The sequence below is a fragment of the Salvelinus alpinus genome, chromosome 7, assembly GCF_045679555.1.
Source record: "Salvelinus alpinus chromosome 7, SLU_Salpinus.1, whole genome shotgun sequence".
NCBI classification, from domain to species: domain Eukaryota; kingdom Metazoa; phylum Chordata; class Actinopteri; order Salmoniformes; family Salmonidae; genus Salvelinus; species Salvelinus alpinus.
This window is the reverse complement of record NC_092092.1, coordinates 27,856,893-27,881,948: the sequence shown is the minus strand read 5'-3', so window position 1 is coordinate 27,881,948 and position 25,056 is coordinate 27,856,893. Positions and strand designations below refer to the sequence as shown.

Sequence of the window (25,056 nt, the reverse complement as noted above, 5' to 3'; positions counted from 1 at the left end):
CACAGTAAAGGTCTGTCTGTATGTAAGTGGTCATGTGTGTTTCTCTCTTCTCGTGCACAGATTGAGCGGCGCATGGAGATGGTGCGTGTGGTGTCCCACAATACACACAAGAGGATGGTCACGTGTCTGCAGGGCCACATTGGCACCGACGCAGAGAAGAGACATGTAAGTACACATATTATTAACATTATTCCTGGCCAAATTGTCAATTACTAGATCAAATATTAACATATATTTATGATTTACAGTACCAGTCAAAAGTTTGGACACACCTACTCATTCAAGGGTTTTTCTTTTTTTTAATAGTGAAGACATCAAAACTATGAAATACACAATTAATCATTTAGTAACCAAAAAAATTGTTAAATATATTTTATATTCTTCAAAGTAGCCACCCTTTGCCTTGATGGCAGCTTTGCACACTCTTGGCATTCTCTCAACCAGCTTCACCTGGAATGCTTTTCCAACGGTCTTGAAGAAGTTCCCACATATGCTGTGCACTTATTGGCTGCTTTTCCTTCACTCTGCGGCCCAACTCATCCCAAACCATCTCAATTGGGTTGAGGTTGGGTGATTGTGGAGGCCAGGTCATCTGATGCAGCACTCCATCACTCTCCTTCTTGGTCAAATAGCCCTTACACAGCCTGGAGATGTGTTGGGTCATTGTCCTGTTGAAAAACAAATGGTAGTCCCACTATGCGCAAACCAGATGGGATGGCGTATCGCTGCAAAATGCTGTGGTAGCCATGCTGTGGTAGCCATGCTGGTTAAGTGTGCCTTGAATTCTAAATAAATCACCCACAGTGTCACCAGAAAAGCACCATCACACCACCTCCATGCTTCACGATGGGAACCACACATGCAGAGATCATCCGTTCACCTACTCTGCGTCTCACAAAGACACAGCGTTTGGAACCAATATCTCAAGATTTCCACTGGTCTAATGTCCATTGCTCGTGTTTCTTGGCCAAAGCAAGTCTGTTCTTCTTATTGGTGTCCTTTAGTAATGGTTTCTTTGCAGCAATTTAACCACGAAGGCCTGATTCACGCAGTCTCCTCTGAATACTTGATGTTGAGATGTGTCTGTTACTTGAACTCTGAAGCATTTATTTGGGCTGCAATTTCTGAGGCTGGTGACTCTAATGAACTTATCCTCTGCAGCAGAGGTAACTCTGGGTTTTCCTTTGCTGTGGATGACCTCATGAGAGCCAGTTTCATCATAGTGCTTATTGGTTATTGTGACTGCACTTGAAGAAACTTTCTGGATTGACTGACCTTCATGTCTTTAAGTAATGATGGACTGTCATTTCTATTTGCTTATTTGAGTTGTTCTTTCCATAATATGGACTTGGTCTTTTACCAAATAGGTCTGTCTTCTGTATACCACCCCTACCTTGTCAGAACACAACTGATTGGCTCAAACACATTAAGAAGGAAAGAAATTCCACAAATTAACTATTAACAAGGCACACCTGTTAATTGAAATGCATTCCAGGTGACTATCTCATGAAGCTGGTTGAGAGAATGCCAAGAGTGTGCAAAGATGTCATCAAGGCAAAGGGTGGCTACTTTGAAGAAGATAAAATCTATTTTGATTTGTTGAACTCTTTTTGGGTTACTACATGATTCCATGTGTTATTTCATATTTTTGATGTCTTCACTATTATTCTACAATGTACAAATAAAGAAAAGGCCTTTAATGAGTAGGTGTGTCCAAACTTTTGACTGGTACTGTATATCCCACTGAATCTTCACTTATCCCGATTTAACACTAGATTATCCCACCCCCTTGAAAATAATGTTCTATACCAGCAATTTGTTTGTTTTTGTTTACTTCTCATGATCCAACATGTACAATTGTGTCAATGCCAGTCCGTACCACGCCTTTACACAGGAAATGGTCAGGTAAAAACACACATTTTACTTTTCTCATAGCTACATTTCCAGCTCTGCTCATCTCTCCTTCCATGCTTTTCATTCCAGCTTTGAGAATAGAAAGGAATGAAAAGGCATCATACTGTATCTAGTTTTTACAGTATGTCAAAGTACTGTAGCTATTAACACAGCAATAACAGTAACATCCTCATTCTTTATACTATTCTTTATTGTTCATCTTCATGACAGTGGAAATTGACTTTCCACTGATAAACCCTAAAGAACTAAGCATAAACATTTTGTTGACATATTAGAATGAGTATATTGTTGGTGCCTCAGTTGGTATAAATATATACATCTCTCTCTTCCCTCTTTCTCTATACACACCTCACAGAAAAAGCTTCCTCTGACGGCGCTGTCTCAAGCCATGGTGGACGGCGGCAGTCAGCTGGGAGAGGAGTCTCTGATTGGGTGAGTGAGAGTGATTGACAGGTTAGACAACCAACCATCTGTCTGACACTGGTTATATGGAACAGATGAACCTTAGAGAGGGGAAAGGAGGATACCTAGTCAGTTGTACAACTGAATGCCTTCAACTGAAATGTGTCTTCCGCATTTAACCCAACCCTACTGAATCAGAGAGGTGGGGGGCTGCCTTAAATCGACATCCACATCTTTGGCACCGAGGGAACAGTGGGTTAACTGCCTTGCTCAGGGGGATGGAGAATGTGGGGCAATGTTTTCAGAGCTAATAAACTGGCCTTATTATTATTGTCGACTGTATTTTCAGTCATTTTTTTGTTTTTGTCGAGGATCATCAAGTGCTTAGTGTGGTTGTGTGTATCCACATAATGAGGATGTGTGCCAGACAGTTCCTCCATGTAACAACACTAGCTACACCGTTGCCTTGTTCGCATGGTAAGACAGTGACAGAAATGGACAGGCACTCAAACAAGAGGATCTAGAAACTGACTGGAAGCTACCCATCGATACTGTTACTAACAAGGTGTCCATCTGACCTTTTGAGAGTAAAGTACATGTTGGATAAAACATTTCTAGACAGGCCTGATTGAAACTGAACATTTTTGTCGTTAACTTTCCAAATGTCATCAAAACAAAATACGCTAGACAAGGTGGGATCTTTTTGTGTAGGTAAAATTAATTATGTGAGATGTCAGTTGAAATGCTTTTATGCATAAATATTTCTATGAGAACTGTCATATCGAAGTAAACTTGGAGTCACGCGATGACATGTTGTGTGGTCCTCCCTAGAGGTCGACCGATTATGATTTTTCAGCGCCGATACCGATTATTGGAGGACCAAAAAAAAGCCGATACCGATTTAATCGTCTGTTTTTTTAATTAAAATATTTTTTTATTTATAACAATATTTGTAATAATGACAATTACAACAATACAGAATGAACAATGAACACTTTTTTATTTTAACTTAATATAATACATAAATAAAATCAATTTAGTTCATAAATAATGAAACCTGTTTAAATAATGCAAAAACACAATGTGCAATATGTGCCATGTAAAAAAAAGCTAACGTTTAAATTCCTTGCTCAGAACATGAGAACATATGAAAGCTGGTGGTTCCTTTTAACATGAGTCTTCAATATTGTGTGTTGATTTTAAGAAAGCATTGATGTTTATGGTTAGGTACATTGGTGCAACGATTGTGCTTTTTTCGCAAATGCGCTTTTGTTAAATCATCACCCGTTTGGCGAAGTAGGCTGTGATTCCATGATAAATTAACAGGCACCGCATCGATTATATGCAACGCAGGACAAGCTAGATAAACTAGTAATAGCATCAACCATGTGTAGTTAACTAGTGATTATGTTAAGATTGATTTTTTTATAAGTTTAATGCTAGCTAGCAACTTACCTTGGCTCCTTGCTGCACTCGCATAACAGGTGGTCAGCCTGCCACTCAGTCTCCACATGGATTGCAATGTAATCGGCGTCCAAAAATGCAGATTACCCATTGTTATAAGCCCTAATTAATCGGTCGACCTCTAGTCCTCCCACTACGACTTGGGAAAGCGTGCCGTTTATTAGGCTACAGATTAAATAAATGACAATGTACTTCACAGGGTGGTGAAAGTGCAAGGTGATGAGCTTGATTATCCTTTCCAATAAATATTGAGTGTCTTATTCTGGTAACATGATCATCGATGCTTGGCTGCCGTTTGACAAATAAAAATGATCTTGCTCTTATGTCCCTAATAATCTCATCTAGTAGGCTATACCCGCACTGTATCTGTGAGCTGTTGGCTAGAGCACACGTGCCAATACCAGAGTGGGCACACTCGCTATATAACACCAATTTTTTGGGTGAGAAAACCATTAGTAGAGTTGAAAATACGATGGAAACCCATCTAACTTGTATTTTTTATTTGGTACATGGGAATTTAACCACAAAAGGTATTTTTATGTGCAGTATGTCATCACACACAGCCTTTTATCCACAACAAGTCAATTTTATGAAAACACATCTCTGATGGGAAATTGCCCATATTGTTTTTATGCAGATTTTAGAATGAAAAGCTGTCGCCAATTGGATGGAAACCTAGCTACTGTCTGCTTTTAGGTCAATCTCTCATTTGACACATTTGTGCATGATGTACAGTATGTGTGGATGAAGAATAATGAATTTGAAAGGTGGTGCCAAAGAAGACTAGTGACGAATGCGACATGTAGATGGCCCTCTCTGCTGTTATCAGTCATTATTTATATTATTTGAAAGAAAGTAAGTAACTGCTGATCCGGTGGCTCTTCCTGTGGCGTCTGAATGACCTGTGTGTATGGGTCTCCTCCTGACAGAAAGATGATGGAGGTGTGTGGGGAGGCAGAGAACAGGCTGGCGTCAGAGCTGCTGCAGCACGAGGTCCAGATAGAGAAGGATGTCCTAGACCCACTCAACCAGCTAGCAGAGGTGAGAAGGAGATAACTAGCTAGTGCCTTATTTCATCCAAACCGGTCTCAAGAGTATCCAATATATATAAGTACATTCTTATTCCAACACAGCATCAAAGAATCATTGAGGCAATATGTATTTGGAAAAGTACCATACATTCTTAATATGCATGTGATCTGTCCATATTCTCAGGTGGACATTCCCAACATCCTGAAACAGAGGAAGCAGCTAGCCAGGCTAGTGCTGGACTACGATTCTGCCAGAGCGAGGTGAGCCTATCTACAGTTGAAGTCGGAAGTTTACATACACCTTAGCCAAATACATTTAAACTCAGTTTTTCACAATTTCCGACATTTAATCCTAGTAAAATAATCCCTGTCTTAGGTCAGTTAGAATCACCACTTTATTTTAAGAATACGAAATGTCAGACCAATAGTAGAGAATGATTTGTTACAGCTTTTATTTCTTTCATCACATTCCCAGTGGGTCAGAAGTTTACATACACTCAATTAGTATTTGGTAGCATTGCCCTTAATATGCTTAACTTCTTGAGGGCAGGGGGCAGCATTTTCACTTTCGGGAAAAATAGCATGCCAAAATTCAACTGCTTGCTACTCATCCCCAGAATATAAGATATGCATATTATTAGTAGATTTGGATAGAAAACACTCTGAAGTTTCTAAAACTGTTTGAGTCATGTCTGTGAGAATAACAGAACTTATGTAGCAGGCAAAACCCTGAGGACAAACCATTCAGAATTTGTATTTTTTTGATGACACTGTCTTTTCAATGAGTTTTTTTTTAGAGACACCAGATTTCTAATCGACTTGCTTGCAGTTCCTACCGCTTCCACTGGATGTCACCAGTCCTTGGAAATCGGTTGAGGTTATTCCTTTGAGTAGTGAAGAAGTAGGGCTATCGTAAATGAGGGTCACATTAAGTAAATATTTTGAGAGAGTCACGTTACAAAAAAAGATGCGTCAGTTTGTTTTCTTTTTGTATTGAACACAGATCATCCCGTCTTCAAATTTATCTATTATTAACGTTTAAAAATACCTAACGTTGTATTACCAAAGTACTTTGAAATGTTTTGGTAAAGTTTACATGTAACTTTTGATATATTTTGTATGACTTGGCGAAAGTTGGAAGCTGTGTTTTTCTGGATGAAACGGTCCAAATAAATTGACATTTTGGATATATATCGACGGAATTAATCGAACAAAAGGACCATTTGTGATGTTTATGGGACATATTGGAGTGCCAACAAAATAATTTCGTCAAAGGTAAGGCATGATTTATATTTTATTTCTGCGTTTTGTGTCGTGCTTGCAGTGATGAAATATGCTTCTCTCTTTGTTTACTTTTGTGCTATCATCAGATAATAGCATCTTATGCTTTCGCCGAAAAGCTTTTTTGAAATCTGACATGTTGGCTGGATTCACAACGAGTGTAGCTTTCATTTGATATCTTACTTGTGTGATTTAATGAAAGTTAGATTTTTATATCATTTTATTTGAATATGGCGCTCTGTATTTTCCCTGGCTATTGGCAAGGTGGGACGATTGCGTCGAACCTGCCCCAGAGAAGTTAAACAAGCTTCCCACAATAAGTTGGGTGAATTTTGGCCCATTCCTCCTGACAGGGCTGGTGTAACTGAGTCAGGTTTGTAGGCCTCCTTGCTCGCACACGCTTTTTCAGTTCTGCCCACAGATTTTGTATAGTATTGAGGTCAGGGCTTTTTGATGGCCACTCCAATACCTTGACTTTGTAGTCCTTAAGCCATTTTGCCACAACTTTGGAAGTATGTTTGGTGTCATTGTCCATTTGGAAGACCCATTTGCGACCAAGCTTTAACTTCCTGACTGATGTCTTGAGATGTTGCTTCAATATATCCACATCATTTTCCTCCCTCATGATGCCATCTATTTTGTGAAGTGCACCAGTCCCTCCTGCAGCAAAGCACCCCCACAACATGATGCTGCCACCCCTGTGCTTCACGGTTGGGATGGTGTTCTTTGGCTTGCAAGCCTCCCCCTTTTTCCTCCAAACATAATAATGGTCATTATGGCCAAACAGTTCTATTTTTGTTTCATCAGACCAGGACATTTCTCCAAAAAGTACACTCTTTGTCCCCATGTGCAGTTGCAAACCATAGTCTGGCTTTTTTATGGCGGTTTTGGAGCAGTGGCTTTTTCCTTGCTGAGCGGCCTTTCACGTTGTGTCGATATAGGACTCGTTTTACTGTGGATATAGATAGTTTTGTACCTGTTTCCTCCAGCATCTTCACAAGGTCCTTTGCTGTTCTGGGATTGATTTGCACTTTTCGCACCAAAGTACGTTTATCTCTAGGAGACGGTATGACGGCTGCGTGGTCCCATGGTGTTTATACTTGCGTACTATTGTTTGTACAGATGAACGTGGTACCTTCAGGCTTTTGGAAATTGCTCCCAAGGATGAACCAGACTTGTGGAGGTCTACAATTTTTTTTCTGAGGTCTTGGCTGACATCTTTTGATTTTCCCATGATGTCAAGCTAAGAGGCACTGCGTTTGAAGGTAGGCCTTGAAATACATCCACAGGTACACCTCCAATTGACTCAAATGTTGTCAATTAGCCTTTCAGAAGCTTCTAAAGCCATGACATAATTTTCTGGAATTTTCCAAGCTGTTTAAAGGCACAGTCAACTTAGTGTATGTAATCTTTTGACCCACTGGAATTGTGATACAGTGAATTATAAGTGAAATAATCTGTCTGTAAACAATTGTTGGAAAAATTACTTGTGTCATGCACAAAGTAGATGTCCTAACCGACTTGCCAAAACTATAGTTTGTTAACAATAAATTTGTGGAGTGGTTGAAAAAAGAGTTTTAATGACTCCAACCTAAGTGTATGTAAACTTCCGACTTCAACTGTACATGTATCGCCTTTATTCATGTTATATTGTGCTTATGACATGTTTTCTGAAGTTTATAACAAGTTTATAACCGTGTGTGTGGTCTACCCCTTCCAGGTGGTTGCAGGCAACCAAGTCAATAATCTCAGGAACAAACACGCAAGCACTGACGGCCAAGGCAGACCTGCTCAAGGAAGAGGTGGATGAAGCTATGAACAAAATGGAACTCTGCAAGGTAAGTTGGTCGGACGTCCAGTCTGCTATATGAATTAGGATAAATCACAGACCTCAATCCCGAATGTTAACTGCTTGCAGAAGAGGTAGTTGAAATATGGATTGTTTGCTACTGTATTTCTGTCAAATCAATAGTTTGGACACACCCACTCATTCAAGGGTTTTTATTTATTTGACAATTTCGACATTGTAGAATAATAGTGAAGACATCAAATCTATGAAATAACACCTATGGAATCATCTAGTAACCAAAAAAGTGTTAAACGAAGTCAAAATATATTTCATATTGATGACAGCTTTGCAAACTCAAAGGGTGGCTACTTTGAAGAATCTCAAATATACAATATATTTTGATTTGTTTAACACTTTTTTTGGTTACTACATGATTCCATATGTGTTTTTTCATAGTTTTGATGTCTTCACTATTATTCTACAATGTAGAACATAGTAAAAATAAAGAAAAACCCTGGAATGAGTAGGTGTCCAAACTTTTGACTGGTACTGTACATAAGAGCAGAAGTGGACATTCCAACCTCAGTGACGTTGTGGCTGCTTGCTTTAGGAAGAATGCCCAGTCAGCTGTGTGTGTGGGTGTGTTTGTGCGCATGTGGCCTCTCTGTGTATGTTGCTGACTCAGTGTATTGTGTTTGTATGGAGTGGTGTGTGTCAGGTCATCTGTCCAGGAAACTACATGCCTGTGTGTTTTCCTTCCTCTACTCTCCAAGCCTGTTTAGCCCTACGAACCCTATAGCTCTACCCAGGCCCTGTTAACAGCAGACAGATTCATTCACTGTGGAAGGCCCAATGGCCATACCCACCGCTAACACTAACAGAGCTGCCACCTGAAATACATTGATTCGATGTTGATATAATGGAGACCAGAGAGGTGGATAAGAAAATATATATATATTTGACCTTTATTTAAATAGGCAAGTCAGTGTAGAACAAATTCTTATATACAATGATGGCCAAACCCGGACGGCGCTGGGCCGCCCTATGGGACTCACAATCACGGCCGGATGTGATGCAGCCTGGATTTGAACCAGGGACTGTAGTGACGCCTCTTGCGTTGAGATGCAGTGCCTTAGACCCCTTCGCCACTCACCGCTTAGGTCAATAATAAAACGGGCATAGGGAAATTACTGTTGATGTGATGTTTTCTCATTAAATGGATGATGTGTTTTAAGTTTGAAATGTAAGTTCTGAGAGCTGGTTCTTCTGTCATCTGGTTGTAATGATCTCTTGTCTGTGCTCCTCTCTCTCAGGACCAACTGGCTGCAGACATGTACAGTTTCTTCTCAAAGGAAGGGGACTATGCCCGCTACTATGTAATGGTGGGTGTGCATGTTGGGTGTGCATGAATGTTCACAGCTGTAGATTGACTGGGTGTGCAGTTTAATAGTTGATGTCCTCATAGTTGATGATTTACACTCTCCCTCTACTGTCTCTCGCTCCCCCCCCCCCCCCCCCCTCCACAATGTTCTGTTCTGTTGTGTTCCCAGCTCTTAGAGGCCCAAGCTGATTATCATAGAAAATCTCTGACTGTGCTGGAGAGTGTCCTGCCAACCATCCAAGCACAGCAAGGTACACTACACTCCTGCCCCCCCAACACCCTCTGACAGCCAGGTGCAGTACAACACAGTCTTCCTCTCCCCGTGCTGGTTGAACATGCCCAGAAGTTATCCTCCTCCAATCCTAGCCTTAACCATGATGGAAGGAAATGCAGTACTACGTCAAATGTGTCTAGGGACAACTTCATTGTACTCCCCCCTAAAAACCTCTCGCAGCAAGATACAGTGCATTCGGGAAAGTATTCAGACCTGTGGCTAGAGGGGGGTGGGGTGGAGAGTATAGATTTTTTTAGGAAGGATGTGAGGATTGGTCTGTACAGTGCATTTGGGAAGTATTCAGACCCCTTGACTTTTTCCACATTTTGTTACATTAGACTTATTCTAAAATGGATTATTGTTTTTCCCCCTCATCAATCTACACACAATACCCCATAATGACAAAGCAAAAAATGTTAGTAATTTTTTTTTGTTTTTTGCAGCTGTATTAAAAATGTAAAACTATTTACACAAGTATTCAGACCTTTTACTCAGTACTTTGTTGAAGCACCTTTGGCAGCGATTACAGCCTCAAGTCTTCTTGAGTATGACACTACGAGCTTGGCACAACTGTATTTGGGAAGTTTCTCCCATTCTTCTCTGCAGATCCTCTCAAGCTCTTTCAGGTTGGATGGGGAGCATTGATGCACAGCTATTTTCAGGTCTCTTCAGAGATGTTTGATCGGGTTCAAGTCCGGGCTCTGGCTGGTCCACTCAAAGACATTCAGAGACTTGTCCTGAGGCCATTCCTGTGTTGTCTTGGCTGTGTGCTTAGGGTCATTGTCCTGTTGGAAGGTGTACGTTCGCCCCAGTCTGAGGTCCTGAGCGCTCTGGAGCAGGTTTTCAACAAGGATCTCTCTGTACTTTGCTCCATTCATCCTCCCTCAATCCTGACTAGTCTCCCAGTCCCTGCCGCTGAAAAACATCCCCACAGCATGATGCTGCCACCACCATGCTTCACCGTAGGGATGGTGCCGGGTTTCCTCCAGACGTGACGCTCGTTGCCAACTAATTTGCCAGAATTTTACATAATTATGACATAACATTGAAGGTTGTGCAATGTAACAGGAATATTTAGACTTATGGATGCCACCCGTTAGATAAAATATGTGACGGTTCCGTATTTCACTGAAAGAATAAACGTTTTGTTTTCGAAATGATAGTTTCCGGATTTGACTATATTAATGACCAAAGGCTCATATTTCTGTGTGTTATTATGTTATAATTTAAGTCTATTATTTGATAGAGCAGTCTGACTGAGCGGTGGTAGGCAGCAGCAGGCTCGTAAGCATTCATTCAAACAGCACTTTCGTGCGTTTGCCAGCAGCTTTTCGCTGTGCTTCAAGCATTGAGCTGTTTAGGACTTCAAGCCTATCAACTCCCGAGATTAGGCTGGTGTAACCGATGTGAAATGGCTAGCTAGTTAGTGGGATGCGCGCTAATAGCGTTTCAATCGGTGACGTCACTCGCTCTGAGACCTTGAAGTAGTTGTTCCCCTTGCTCTGCAAGAGCCGCAGCTTTTGTGGAGCGATGAGTAATGATGCTTCAAGGGTGGCTGTTGTCGATGTGTTCCTGGTTCGAGCCCAGGTAGGGGCGATGAGAGGGACGGAAGCTATACTGTTACACTGGCAATACTAAAGTGCCTATAAGAACATCCAATAGTCAAAGGTATATGAAATACAAATGGTATAGAGAGAAATCGTCCTATAATTGCTATAATAACTACAACCTAAAACTTCTTACCTGGGAATATTGAAGACTCGTGTTAAAAAGGAACCACCAGCTTTCATATGTTCTCATGTTCTGAGCAAGGAACTTAAACGTTAGCTTTTTTACATGGCACATAATTCACTTTTACTTCTTTGTTTTTGCATTATTTAAACCAAATTGTTTCATTATTTATTTGAGGCTAAATTGATTTTATTTATGTATTTTATTAAGTAAAAATAAGTGTTCATTCAGTATTGTTGTAATTGTCATTATTACAAATAAATAAATAAAAATGAAATCGGCTTTTTTGGTCCTCCAATAATCGGTATCGGCGTTGAAAAGTCATAATCGGTCGACCTCTAGTACAGACCAATCCTCACGTCCTTCCAAAAAAATATATCTCTCCACCCCACCCCCCTCTAGCCACAGGCTATTTTTTTTCTTCTACTTCGGGCTCATAAAGGTTTAACTGAGCGTGATACAGGAACTCTGTCCAGTATATTATGATGTTATTGTTAAATTTGGCTGAAGTCTTAAAGGAAACATCCACCCAAAACCACCAATTCTTATAATTTGCAGTGTTAAAAATAACACCACGTGAGAACATTTTGTTATAATAAGGTTGGTAGCAACGTGAAACGTTGAAGTCTTTTGCAGCTCAAGTCGACTACAAACCCACAGTACAATGCTCTCTCTATGGGCTGGCTGGCTAGCTACACACAATAATATTGAGGTCAATATCAGCATATGAAGTAGCTAGTTGTCTGTAAAATCGCTTAAACAAACTGCACTATCAATTTAGGAGTCTACAATCTCACCATGTTCAACCACAGATCGTGTGCCTCGCAGAGTGGAGTGGTCCGCAGCATGCAGTGCACCCTGGACTGAAGAAGCAGAAAAATAGGAGAAATGTGGTGGACCCTCTGTTAAATTATACATTTCTCGAGGTAGGAATATCGCAAAAAATATGATCAATGGCTCATTCAAGAGAGAACAACATCCCGGGTTTTGACATTGACCAGTATTGAAATCTGACATGTATGATAGACATTTTCGCGATCTAAAATTAATCTAACGTATTAAAGAATGACATGCCAAACCCATTCAAGGGGTTGGTTAACTCTTCAGATTCCTCGGGTCTCCACGGAATTAGGTAAATCCGCTTTTAGTTTTCACGCTCCAAATGTTTGGAATCAGTTACAAAATTAATTACATTTGGATGCCACTAAGGCAGTTCATAACCTTGATGATAAATGAGTTCAATGAGGTGTGCAATTGTTTTGATTGATTTGAATAACTTGTTTGATGGCTGATGTTCTAATGTAATGTACTTTTTATTATATCTTGTTTTATATTTTTTTGTATTTTACTTTATGGTCTCAGGACACCATTGAAAATGAGGTCCTGGTCTCAATTGGTCTACCCTGATTTAAATAAAATGCTACGCCATACCGGCTATATTTCTGCCTGCGTGAACGGCAAGCGCTCAGATACACATAAAAACGAAATGACCCCCAGAATCGATAGAACATTGTTTAGAGATGCCCAACAACGATATAACATTCAAAATGGGTGAATCTTTCCTTTAATGTCTCCTTAATTTCCCCCTGCCAGCTAGTCTACAGCTGTTAGCATCTTGGTTATTTGTTAGACCATTTCAATCACTTAACTATATTAAAATGCCACATCAACCATCTCTCAGTCAAAGTAATTGCTTATTATTCTCAATGATGGCTGAATGCAACTGGCAGGCTCTGTCAAATATAGAGAATTGCTTATTGTTTCTGTAGGACTGAAAAGGATTACAGGGAAGCCATCTTATTTTGGTGTCTCCACTCTCTTTTTAGTATGGGCATCCTCGCTCTCTCTTCTCCCTCTGTGGTTGGAAAGCTGTGTCCTGTTAGCTTGTTTTTATCTAGTAAATCGAACACATTTGGTCTAAATCAGACAGCCTTGCTCTCAGCATGTAGGTTATGATGACTCAAAGTCAAACACTATTTACAGCTCAGACCTACCTGGGCTTTCCTTTCCACAGAGTGGGAACACATACCATGGATGGAGACCATGTGGTTATTCGTTACAGCTAGCTTTATTGGAGGAGGGAGTGACTGATGGTTGGCCAGAGGGGACATTGTTGACCTAGAAATCTACCATTCCCAGGCCTCCTAACCTCTCATCCACACACTGCTCTTCCTGGGGTGACTACCTACCGCCCTCTCTCGCTGCAGACCCGTAACAACTTTAGTGTTGTTTCCACCATGCTCAGTGCTACCACTCTCTCTCTACCACTCTCTCGCTCTCCCTTCAGACTCGTGGACGGAGAAGCCAGCGTTTGGGACGGGGCTGGAGGAGCATCTGAAGAGGAGTAGCAGAGAGATCGCTCTGCCCTTAGAGGCCTGCGTCATGATGCTGCTGGAGACTGGCATGAAGGAGGAGGTAGGGAGATGGAGGGAAGCATTGGCTGGAGGGGGGGAGAAATGAGGGGATCATAGTAAGTTGAGGACTGAAATGTAATTATGGATGGGTGGAATAATAGGATGGAGGAAATGGATTGAACATTTTTGTCGAAAGTGGACCCAAATACGAAACACAAAATGCACTTAAACTGGTCCTAAACATAATTGAACCCATCAATTTGAAATGTTTACAAAAATGAACATGAGGAGAGACGGGACAAAAAACATTCAAATCTGTTGCAATGTTCGAAGTTCTTTTCACTTGTTAGAAATGTCAGCAATTATGCTGTAATTGCGATTTATTAGGATGCTATGTTTGTGTTTGCACGGTTTTAGAATACAACAAAGTATCTTGTTGGTCATAGTAAATCAGCTGTGTGTTTACTCCTCCCAGTCTTTAGTTCTCAACACATTGTTTGTCTTCCTGTTCATTCTATGGGTGAACACAACACAGTCAGTGTGGTGAGAAGAGAGGGACTGTTTGTTTGGGAGAGAGAGTGGTGTGTGTGTGTGTGTGTGTGCGCGCATGTGAGAGAGGTGAGTGATGTGTGTTTGCATTTGTGTGAATGAATAAATACAGGGCTGGGTGTCTGTGTAGTGATTAAAGGAGAATTTAGCTTTTTTACGAACAAATCAAAATGTTTTTGCGATTTCACTCTTATTTTATTTACCCAACCAGCGATTCACTTCCTCGTTGTGCAGTATGGGTGCTCGGGAAAAATACATGAACAATAGGGTGTAGTGTTTAGATGTTGTAGACATGCAATTGTGTAATTCTGAAATGTATCCGCAACGTTATATTACATGTTTTGGCGACTTGAACAATACCGCTCCGTCCATTCTAGCAGCAGGATACACAATGTAACAGCTGTATAGGGTAAGCTGCTCGAGTCGTACAAAATGGAATAGAACATTGCGGATAAAGTTCGGAATGACACAATTTCACATGTACAACATCTAAAGACCTGCATCACTATACTGAAAGCGTTTCCGTTTCTAAAAGGACGTATTTGAGTGTTTTTGGAGCCTTTGTTCATGTTCTTTCAGAGCCCCCGTACTGCACAACGAGGATGATCATTATTTGTATTTTTTTTAATAAAGTGAAATCGCCAAAAAAGTGTCTGGACCCTTCTATGACATGCCATTTGCATAAAACAGATTTGGTTGTAAAAAGCAAATGTATCCTTTAAGCATTGTTTGCGGACTGTGTGTCTGTGTCTCATCAATCGTGTCTGTGTTGTTGTATCAGGGCCTGTTTAGGATCGCAGCAGGGGCCTCTAAACTGAAGAAGCTCAAGGCTGCTCTGGACTGTTCCACCTCACAGCTGGAGGAGTTCTACTCAGACCCCCACGCTGTCGCTGGTACGGTGCTAACCCCTACTCACGTTTTATACATGTTTCGGCAAGAGTTTTCAAGTAATATAACTGAAATGACTGTCAGACCATTCTTCACATAACTGTCCTTTCATTCCAGGAGCCCTGAAGTCTTACCTGAGAGAACTGCCGGAACCTCTGATGAGCTTCCAGCTTTACGACGAGTGGATTCAGGCGTCTAAGTAAGCCACCACACACCTTCTTGTATAGCTGTTAAAGGAAGTGTAACCAAGTAGAGCAGTAATAAAATAAAAAAGTATGAGAAATAAAATTTAAAAAGGAGTGAAATTAGAGCAACCATGAAACAGGTCCGTGATTGTCCCTCTGTCTCTCTGCCCAGCGTTTCAGAGCCAGACAAGCGTCTGCAGGCCCTATGGGTTGTGTGTGATCAACTACCGAAGAACAACAAAGCCAACCTAAGGTGGGTAACAGATGGACTGGTTCACACAACTTTACTTCACAACAAAGATGTGTGTATTATGAAGATATGTTAGCATCTAATGTTTTGCCTTACCTGTGCCTTACCTGTGCCTGTCTCTGTGTCGTAGGTATCTGGTGAAGTTCCTGTCCAAGCTGGCTCAGGACAGTGAGGTCAACAAGATGACTCCTAGCAACATCGCCATTGTACTGGGACCAAACATGCTGTGGGCCAAAACAGAGGGGTGAGAAAGGGGGAGTTGCTTACTTTTCAAACTGAAAAACTAATGTTTGTTAGTGTTTGTTTATAACATGTCTGCTCTCCTCTGTATGCCTGCAGGACTCTAGCTGAGATGGCTGCTGCTACCTCTGTTCACGTGGTGACCATCATAGAACCCATCATACAGCACGCTGACTGGTTCTTCCCTGAGGGTATGTATATATGACCTTTGACCGGGTCCTCAGGAGGGAGGTACTTAGTCTCCTGTGTACAGGATCATGAACAATAGAAACGGGAATGTCATCAGATTGCTCTTTCAGTGGTATAAATTTGATTCCCAGGATACTCAAAATGGATCTGTTTGTTTTTAAATGGCGCCTAAAAGGAATTCTACTTGCCTGTTCTCCGCCTTTGCTCAGATGTGGAGTTTAATGTTTCGGGGATGTTCGCCATGCCCACCCCTCCTTCCAACCATCCGATGGAGTACGACTGTTCCACCATCGAGAGGAAGAGGCCTGGTAGTATGGTGGGGCCAGAGAACGATAACCCTCGCAAGGACAGGTAACCACCAACAGTAGCTAGGGCTGTTACGGTGACTGTATTACCGCCACACCGGCGGTCACGAGTCATGAAGGCAGTCAAATTCCACGTGACTGTTTAGTCCTGATAATTAAGCTTCTCCAAGCTCTGATGCTGCTGCTGATCATTAGTAACCTGCCAAACTTGCTAACTGCCTGGTACTCAGCACTCTCTTGTCCCTCTAATCACTCTGACATCAATGCAAATGTAATCGATAATCTAATCAAACACTTCATGAGAGCCCATGAGCTCATGTTGCGCAACATTTCAATAGGCCATGCAATTGCTTGAGAAAACAGAGTGATTGTCTCTTAAAAGAGGAGGAACTATATATAGGCTACTATATTTATTTCTCAACTTTCCTAATATTAAGCACATTGCTTATATTTACAAAATGAGTATAGCCTACCTGGCTGGCATGAAAATTAAACACAGGGAAAAGCATCCTCCATTTGCTTTTTAAGTGCATAGATGACATGGATTTTTCCCCCCACTGACCGTTTCAAGACAGGTGCATGATAATGGTTCATTCTAAATCAAAACAAATTTCACACACATTTATTATTTAGTATATGTAAAGACAAGATGAAATCAACAATAGGCTAATATTGTCAACCATCACACTATCACTTGTGAATGATGCCCAGCCCAGGCAAGAAACAATGTATACCTTTTTTTTTGCGACTTTCATATCGTAGTCGCATATCTCATGTAGGCCCATAGGCCTATATGTTTTGATAAGGTTTGTATCACAACTAAAGTGGCCAAATAACTTCTTTAAATTTAAGCGCATTATCCGCTTTACAACAGGGTGTAGAGCCTACATATGCAGAACATGAGTTTCAATTTTGGGTAAGTTAATTTTCACTGTAAATGCACCTTTTTATAATAAAAACATAACATGCATAATCGCATTTGCAGTCACTTTTGATAATGGTGTTTTCCTGCTAAAGGAACATTCACGCTTATAACCTACTTCCGTGTGCACATTGCTGCGCTTATAATGTGAAGAAATAGCCTAATAGTTTATCAACATTTTAAGCTAAACGTTCTGATCTGTTGCGTCAGCCTCATTGCGTAAAAAAAAGTGTTTTTGATTGCTAGTGGTTGTACTAATTTGGGATCTATCGCATCCCACAACTCTCCCAGACTGTTCGGAATATTTATTTCTCTCACAGAATAGAATAGGTCAACTTTTGTACTATGGGGGATAGTAGATTGACATAGGCTATGTTCATTACTCATCTTGTTGGCTGAGGAAAAGTAAATGTGGACAGTTCTTCCAATATCTTCAATATGCGTGTCAGAATTGGATAAGGACGCACGCAGTTGCATCCCCGATGTCCGTCTTCACTTGTAGCCTGTGAGAAAGACCCGATCACGTGACGGAGAGTCATGTGAGTGAGAGGTGATTCGGAGTAAGTAGCACGCAGGGAAAAGTGAATTATAATGATTATATTCAGCCCAAGGGCACAACGGCCACTGGCCTCAAAAGGCATGGATATTTTTAGGGGGCGTTACGGCCACACACAAAGGGGATGCCGCCGGGAAATTCGAGGCATTATCAAGTGCTTGTCAAATTGGGAATGAGAGACTGATGAAGTGTGTACAACCTGCGCAAAAAAACACAGCAAAGCTCATGCCTTTCATGCAACTTTTCAAATCATCATTAGTCGCATCATGCAGCCTTAGAATGTATAAACATATAGCCCAACGTTTGTGTCACAACTAAAGTTACATGAATAACTCTAAATTGAGCATATTGGAGTACCTGTTTCTTTGTTAACTGCTCAACGCACTCCTTCAGATCGTTTGGAGAAACTATATATTTTATTCCATTGTATTCTTCATACTATAAAATACTATAAAATAATGCCATGGTATTCTAAGCAAATCTTGTCTGCTAAATGAACTAGTGTAGCCCACAGCCATATGGCACAGCCAGATCAGTACCTAACATAAGGACAACTCAGAGAATGCTATTCTCTTGTACTGAAATACACTACGTTTTGTTCATATCATGTTTCTTTAGACCTGTCTAAAATAAATAATGGATTTATTGTGAAGTTTAGGCTATATTACATGGATTTATTAGATGTTTTAAAATGTATCTGTACTTAAGGTCTGCATCAGTGGCTTGTAGGCTGTGTGTGGAAGCCAGGAGATGCTAAATGTGTTAATTAACGGTCAATTACCGTGATACAGCAGCACCCCATCACTACTAGCTCCATCCCTCTACTTTGAACTGCCATGGGGTGAAAGGTCAAAGACGGATCCTATACCTGCCAGTGCTCTGAGCTGAGGATATGCTATTTAAATCTAAAGGATTTTCACTTGTATAACTCAACCAATAATATATTAATTTACACTTTGAATGTTTGGTTTGATTGGTAGCTCTGATTATTATCATACTTACATGGGGGTCTTTTTGAAGTGTATTTTTAGATGTCTTAAGTGCTATAGGCTTCTAGTTGCTTCTAGTTTATCTTTGTGACTTTAGACTACAAATCTACATAACATCCCTTTTGACTATTTGGTGTGGAGTATCTCTCTCGCTCTCTTTCTCTCCACGTTCTCTCTCTACTCTGGGACTTGGTGATTCTGTCCTGTCGCCCGGGTTTCTTTCTCAACGTGGCTCTGCCGTCTGTCTGTCCTCTCTCCTCTCTCTGTAGTTTTGCTAACAAACTGTTGGACCATAACACCGTCCCCCGTAGAGGCAGCAACACCTTAGGTAGAAAGCAGCATGCTTCACCCGCCTTCCAGCCCCCCTTACCCCCGGTGGAGGCCCCAGGGCCTGGGCAGGTCACAGGGTGCGTGGCTGAGCTCCAGGCCCCACCGGGGGGCATGGTGTTGGAGGGCTGCCAGCCTAGCCTGGCACTGGGTATGGCTGCCCTGGTGGCAGCACAGCAGCTTCTCGCTACTACCGCTGAGGAACTCAGGTAAGGGTGTGTAGTGCACTGGGGAGCACAGACACGCATGCCACTCCACTGCATGGGAAGGAAATACCCTTTTGCCTGCAACCTTTTGATGATCATTTGCTGATAAGTGTATGTGCACTGTTTATGGTGATGCCACTGTTCTTTTACAAATAGATGCGTTTTATGGTAATTTGAATGTCATTTTTGAATGGAAAATGACTACAGAGCATAGAAAATGTTGAAGTGACCACATGGGTTTTTCACGTATTATTTTCCTAGAGTTTTTCTCTCGCTGTCTAACCACATTTTCCTCAAACAATTAACAAGTAATCATTATAATAACACTGTGGGTACATCTCAGTTCAGACCACTGGCTCTACAACAATGGTTGGTGTGAGCCAGCCATCCTCAGAGGGCCCTCACGCATCTGCTCTCAGGCTAGAACACATGAATCAGCAGAAATGTTGTTTGACCATTAGTTCCGGTTCCGTTTCTCATTGAGCTTATGTAGCTTTTGAAGGATGTTTTTGAATCCGTTTATGAAAGGTTTCCATCCAATCTGTTTGACTGTTCTATTGATCCATTGGACAGAATATAGAAGGTAAACCGAAGACACCGCCCAGTGCAGTTAAGGACAAAAAGCTCACAGAACAGGCCTTCAATTTGATGGACATTTTCATAGCACTATGCTAAATTCTGAGTCTTGTACTTAAAATTAGGACCTCTGTCTGTCTGTTAAGCAACCCAAAGCGTGAACCCACTTCCACCCTGACCCTCCACCAGAGGAACGGTTCAGGTGGGGGCCACCCGGGCACGGCCAGCTCAGCTGGGGGACAGCTGGGAGTGGGAGGCCCTGGGGCTGGATCCATGGGGCCCAGTCCACACATGATGCGCAGAGGTGAGACACTCCTTAAAGCAATTCAGCTTAGCTTTATTAGGTTGTTTGACATTTATTTGGAGCTATATGCATAATGGTATCATGAGGACATTTTTATCAAGAACCTATTCTTTTCTTTTTCATTAGTAAGCCTCTTATTACAAGGTAATTTCCACTAGCAGTTATATTGTTCCATTTGACATGGATTTACACGCATGCTACACTGGATGTGTAACTGTTGCAGAGTGTAAGACACTCCTATTCATTTGAATGAAACCTGTGGAAGCAACGCAGATCTTTAAGAGGCCTGCGCTGCTTAGTGTAAAATGGCGCTCTGGTTCTATTTTTAGGAATTTAACGCGTGCCTCGTGCCAGAGAACACTACAGAAAGTGGCTTGGGCTCTGCTCAGCCTGGCTATAGTTAACCAGTCCGGTGTAGCAGCTGAAAACCCACTGTTTTTGTGACGCCCCAGTGTAGCTCCCCTGTTAGACGTAGACCTACAATTTCAAGTAGCCTAAAATAAAGTATATGTAGACATAGGATCCTTTCTGAAGTCCACCTCTCTCCACTATCCAGGTACAAAGAAGCCGGCCCCTGCCCCTCCCAAGCCGCTCAACCCCCCTTCAGGCCAACCCAGTAACCCTACCAACCACCACCCCTTCTCAGGCCAGGGCCAGTCCCTCAGCCCCTCTCCCAGACCCCTCTCCTCCTCAAGCCACTCTCCTACCTCCCCCATCTCCCAGCCCTCTACCACCCCCCGCCGCCAATCCAGCAACCAGCTCCCCATCCAGGCCCCCAACCACCCGCCCCCACAGCCCCCCACACCCTCACAGGTCAGTCCCCCGCCCCACCCTAGGGCCCTCAGCCAGCCCGCAGGAGACTACCCGGGGGCGGACCAGTCTCCTCCAGACACCCCCACCCCACCTGACACCCCTCCACCCTCCACCACCCTCCAGGACATACCCGGTGCCCATCCTGGCTCCCCCTCTCCCTTCCAGTCAGGCTCCCTCCCCCGGCCGCGCCCCGTCCCCAAACCCAGAAACAGGCCCAACATCCCTCCGCCCCCTCAGCCCCCAACACAGGGAAACGATACCAACGGGATCTGCAGCACAGCCTACAAAATCATGGGTGAGTCCAGTCAAGTGACGTGTTATTGTCCCATGAAGGGAGATTCATTTGGCAACACGCCACATAAATACATTCACAACAGTCTATAAACAGACCGAACAGACATATCACAACAATCCCTTCTTTCAGTTTATAGTATTGGTTCACTATTCAGTACCTCCTTTTCCTCTAGTGTTGACAGTATATTGACAATGTTTTATCTAAAAGTCCTGTGTCCACAGGTTCAGGAGCATTTATGAAAGGTTTGTCAGGTGATACTCAGCTCCTGCCCTCCATCCGTTTTGGCATTACTCCATTACCACATCATCCGTTTAGAAACATGCCACTTGTGCCTGCTTTTACAATTGTTCCCATTGATTGTGAATCATCATGACGTTCAACCTCCATTATTAATTCATTTAAATATCAGTAACATTTTGATGTGGAATTTGCAAAGGACATCTCTAATGGCTGGTCTGTAAATGATGAAAGCATACCGGAAACTAAAAAACGATTTGATTCATGGAATTGGCAGAATATAAACTTTTTGAATTTGATTGATTGTGTCAGGATGTCTTTTGCAAACCCTTAAATTGCATTTGTTCGCCCTCTGGAAATGTTTAATTTTTTTGTTAAGACATTGTTGTCATCTTGATTGGAAGACTTGTCCCCATAATGGCCTGCTCCTTGTCTTGGCCTATACTATTGTACATCAGAATATTAAGCATGATCATAGCCTTTCATACATATTCACTTTAGGCTAAACACACTGCATGCCTAATGCCTAACTTGACTTAGGTGTGTTTTAGTTTGGCAACCCAACCGCATCAGGTTTTAGTGTTCTGGTATGCATGGAACAGGATTGTACTTAAGGTGCAAGCCTTGGGAAGCTCTCTTTTAACTCTGTGCTGATGATGGCAGTGATGTGGTTTTCAATAGAGAGGGCTGCATTATTTGCCTTCATGATGGAATGTGGATAGCATTAGCATGACTCGGCGGACTGTGATTAGAATAAATCTTGTCTCAGCATCATCTCTGATATGCCACATAGTGTGGCTGGCACTTAACGCTACTTGATGGTGCACTGCTATTTTCCTATTTTTAATCTTTAAGCCAATGGAAAATGGTAATAGATTACATCGGTTGAAACCACTGTTTGGATGTCAGATCCTTCAGATGATGGTACTGAAGGTAGTAGCATGGGGGGAGTGATTGTCTGTACTGCAGGTTCAATTTGCATTATGCTTGTCTTTTTAAGCATGTCAACCATCCTTGCCAAAACAAACTAACATTGAACACAAGTCACCATTTGATTTTAAAATCCACTTTTGTTTTCTCCTTTAGGCATTTCTATGAATTGAATTCTTAGTATTTTTACTTAGTTAATCCACAATATTTAGCTAAAGAATAAGTGAGTGATTTTATACAGTCTCTCAACAAACAACTACAGCTTAGCAGACTTTTAACATGAACTCCTCAGTCAGCTGCAGCACTAACATTTCACTGTCTTTGTCTTGTCCAGACCCAGCCCTGTCTCTCAAAGGGTTGACCCGAGCCTTCATCCCTGAGTTTGCTGTGGACCAGCAGCCAGTGACCGCCCCCTCCATGACGTCCGTGCCCCAGCCCAAAGACTCAGACCTGGACACAGAGAGTACCGTTCTATAAGGAAGAGGACTGGCCTTGTCCCCTCCATCTCCTCTCCAGGTGTGGTTAGAAGTTGACCCTAACCACAGGTCCAGGGTCAGATATTAGTGTCATCCCCTAATGGTTAACTGTAGGTCTAGGCTTGTGGTTAGTGGCAACTTCTACCTCAAGCTCCCCTCAGCCCTCAGATCACCACACATCTGCTGCTCTCTCCCAACTCCAACTCCTGGTGTCCTCCACACACTAACTTTCCCATCACCACCCCCTTGGTTCACTCTACCGCAGGCCTGTTACAGCTACAACTCCATACAATCAACTCAACCACCGCAGTGGAACTACAGAACAGGCCTCCCCCTGGCCCCTCCCCACCAGGAAATCGTAACTGTAGCACTGATGAAGCCTCGATAAAGCTTTGTAGATTTTTGGGGGATGATGAGGTTTGGAATGAAAACTGTATGCATTTGCATGGGATGTTGCACCTTAATGAGTTTTAAGGGCCCAGGGCTGGATTTCTAAGCTAACATACGGAATTGTTTTAAGATGCTTAAGGGACTGCTAGTAGACTGGGTTGTTAACAGTGGACCGACAAACTTCTTTGATATTGGTGTGTTGTTCTTGATGATGGCCTTAGTTCAAGAAATGAAAAAGACTATTTGTAAATGTAAAGCACAGTAAACGTGGAATCCCCCCAAAATAATAACTGTTGCTGAAATGTAGCTGGTCACTGCAGGTTTCCAGTCTATCTCACAATTATACCTTTTTATCCCTGTTTTTGTATGAAACCCATCCTTCGCTCTCTGTATTTATTTCCTAAAACACATTCCCTGTAGCTTGAGTTAATAATCATGCCGTTTTCTGAAGCATGCCTTACTGGTTCCATAACTCGTTGTAGCAGGGGTAGGTCTATATACTTTCAGTGTACATGCTGATCCTCTTGGCTTGTAGGTGCCTTCCTAATCTTCTGTGTTTACGTCAATGTTGCTGGGGCATTAAAGTGACAGTTCCTGTATAAGTGAATATAGGAAAGGACTGTTTTAAGCGCTTATACTGTAGCTACCTTGTCATCTGACTAGTGAATCACATCAACAGTTGATATTGCACTTGAACCAAGTCTAAACCCCACAAGCGCTTGCTTTCCAGGGAACAGGTTTCTATATGGAAGATCATTCTGCTCTACCTTTTCCACTGAGCTGGGTTTTACACACAAACCAATGTAACAACCTAGTAGTGAGGTGGTGTTGGATACACTAGACCAGAAAAGCTTAATTATCTTTATTTTTTATACGCGTTGCTTTTTCCTTGAGTATAATGCAGGGTTGTGCTCCTAGGGAACAGACCCTGAATCAACTAAAGGGCACATTTCTGGATGCTTTAGTTTCACTGAAAACATGTTCAGTACTTGTACTGCTTTTCAGAGACCATCATCCATGTAGTCTTGCTGAGATTCCCCTTCATCTTTTCCTTTAACTTGCTGCCTTATCCTTCTGCAGAAAGAGTACCTTGTTTTGAGACTCTGAAAGATGAACAAATGCCATTAAACTACAAATGTTAAAGCTGCGTTTTGAGCTCAGCTAGTTTTGTATGCAGACTGAGCTGAAACAAGAAATAAATCTAATGTAAAATGACTGCTTGGTTATACTCCCTTTCTGAATAAAGTATATGAAGAAAAATGTGATATGGTTTTGAGTCATGGCTTTATCACTCACTTTTACAAAATGAGTAAGAAAAATATTAATTTGGTCTTATTGATGGGAGGACGATTGTCTAGTAATCATTTCTTCAATCTCCTGCTACCAGTAAAGTCTGCGGCGTGTCGGCCACACAATTTCTAAAATAAAAAACGAATAGTTGTTTAAAACACTTCTGATTCAAGACTAAGGTGTAGATTACTGTATCCTCTAACAGTAAAGCTGGCTCCCGTGCATCCTGGCCAGAACTGCTACCCTGTAACACACGCATACACTGAACAGCTTACCTATAGCACAACACACACACTGAACAGCTTACCTATAGCACAACACACACACTGAACAGCTTACCTATAGCACAACACACACACTGAACAGCTTACCTATAGCACAACACACACACTGAACAGCTTACCTGTAGCACAACACACACACTGAACAGCTTACCTATAGCACAACACACACACTGAACAGCTTACCTATAGCACAACACACACACTGAACAGCTTACCTGTAGCACAACACACACA

At 41.9% G+C, this 25,056-nt stretch overlaps 1 protein-coding gene across 9 annotated transcripts in view; it reads left to right on the top strand.

The window, feature by feature from the left end:
* The window catches only part of arhgap17a (Rho GTPase activating protein 17a), a 49,965-nt gene extending 25,452 nt beyond the window's left edge, over positions 1-24,513 (top strand). Inside the window, exons 3-22 of one of the 9 annotated variants that reach the window (XM_071409707.1) lie at positions 61-165; positions 1,873-1,905; positions 2,270-2,346; positions 4,710-4,821; positions 4,996-5,072; positions 7,813-7,930; positions 9,195-9,263; positions 9,432-9,513; positions 13,555-13,682; positions 14,952-15,063; positions 15,176-15,257; positions 15,416-15,496; positions 15,624-15,737; positions 15,833-15,924; positions 16,132-16,273; positions 18,964-19,230; positions 19,950-20,107; positions 20,664-21,215; positions 21,437-21,457; positions 22,717-24,513. In XM_071409707.1, the coding sequence (XP_071265808.1) occupies positions 61-165; positions 1,873-1,905; positions 2,270-2,346; positions 4,710-4,821; positions 4,996-5,072; positions 7,813-7,930; positions 9,195-9,263; positions 9,432-9,513; positions 13,555-13,682; positions 14,952-15,063; positions 15,176-15,257; positions 15,416-15,496; positions 15,624-15,737; positions 15,833-15,924; positions 16,132-16,273; positions 18,964-19,230; positions 19,950-20,107; positions 20,664-21,215; positions 21,437-21,457; positions 22,717-22,859 (2,565 nt within the window). In that variant the 3' untranslated portion in view covers positions 22,860-24,513. Of the gene's footprint in view, positions 1-60; positions 166-1,872; positions 1,906-2,269; positions 2,347-4,709; positions 4,822-4,995; positions 5,073-7,812; positions 7,931-9,194; positions 9,264-9,431; positions 9,514-13,554; positions 13,683-14,951; positions 15,064-15,175; positions 15,258-15,415; positions 15,497-15,623; positions 15,738-15,832; positions 15,925-16,131; positions 16,274-18,963; positions 19,231-19,949; positions 20,108-20,663; positions 21,216-21,422; positions 21,467-22,716 lie in introns of all 9 variants that reach the window. The other 8 variants (XM_071409706.1, XM_071409713.1, XM_071409712.1 and 5 more) reach the window with 8 other exon arrangements.
* The last annotated feature ends 543 nt before the right edge of the window (positions 24,514-25,056 follow it).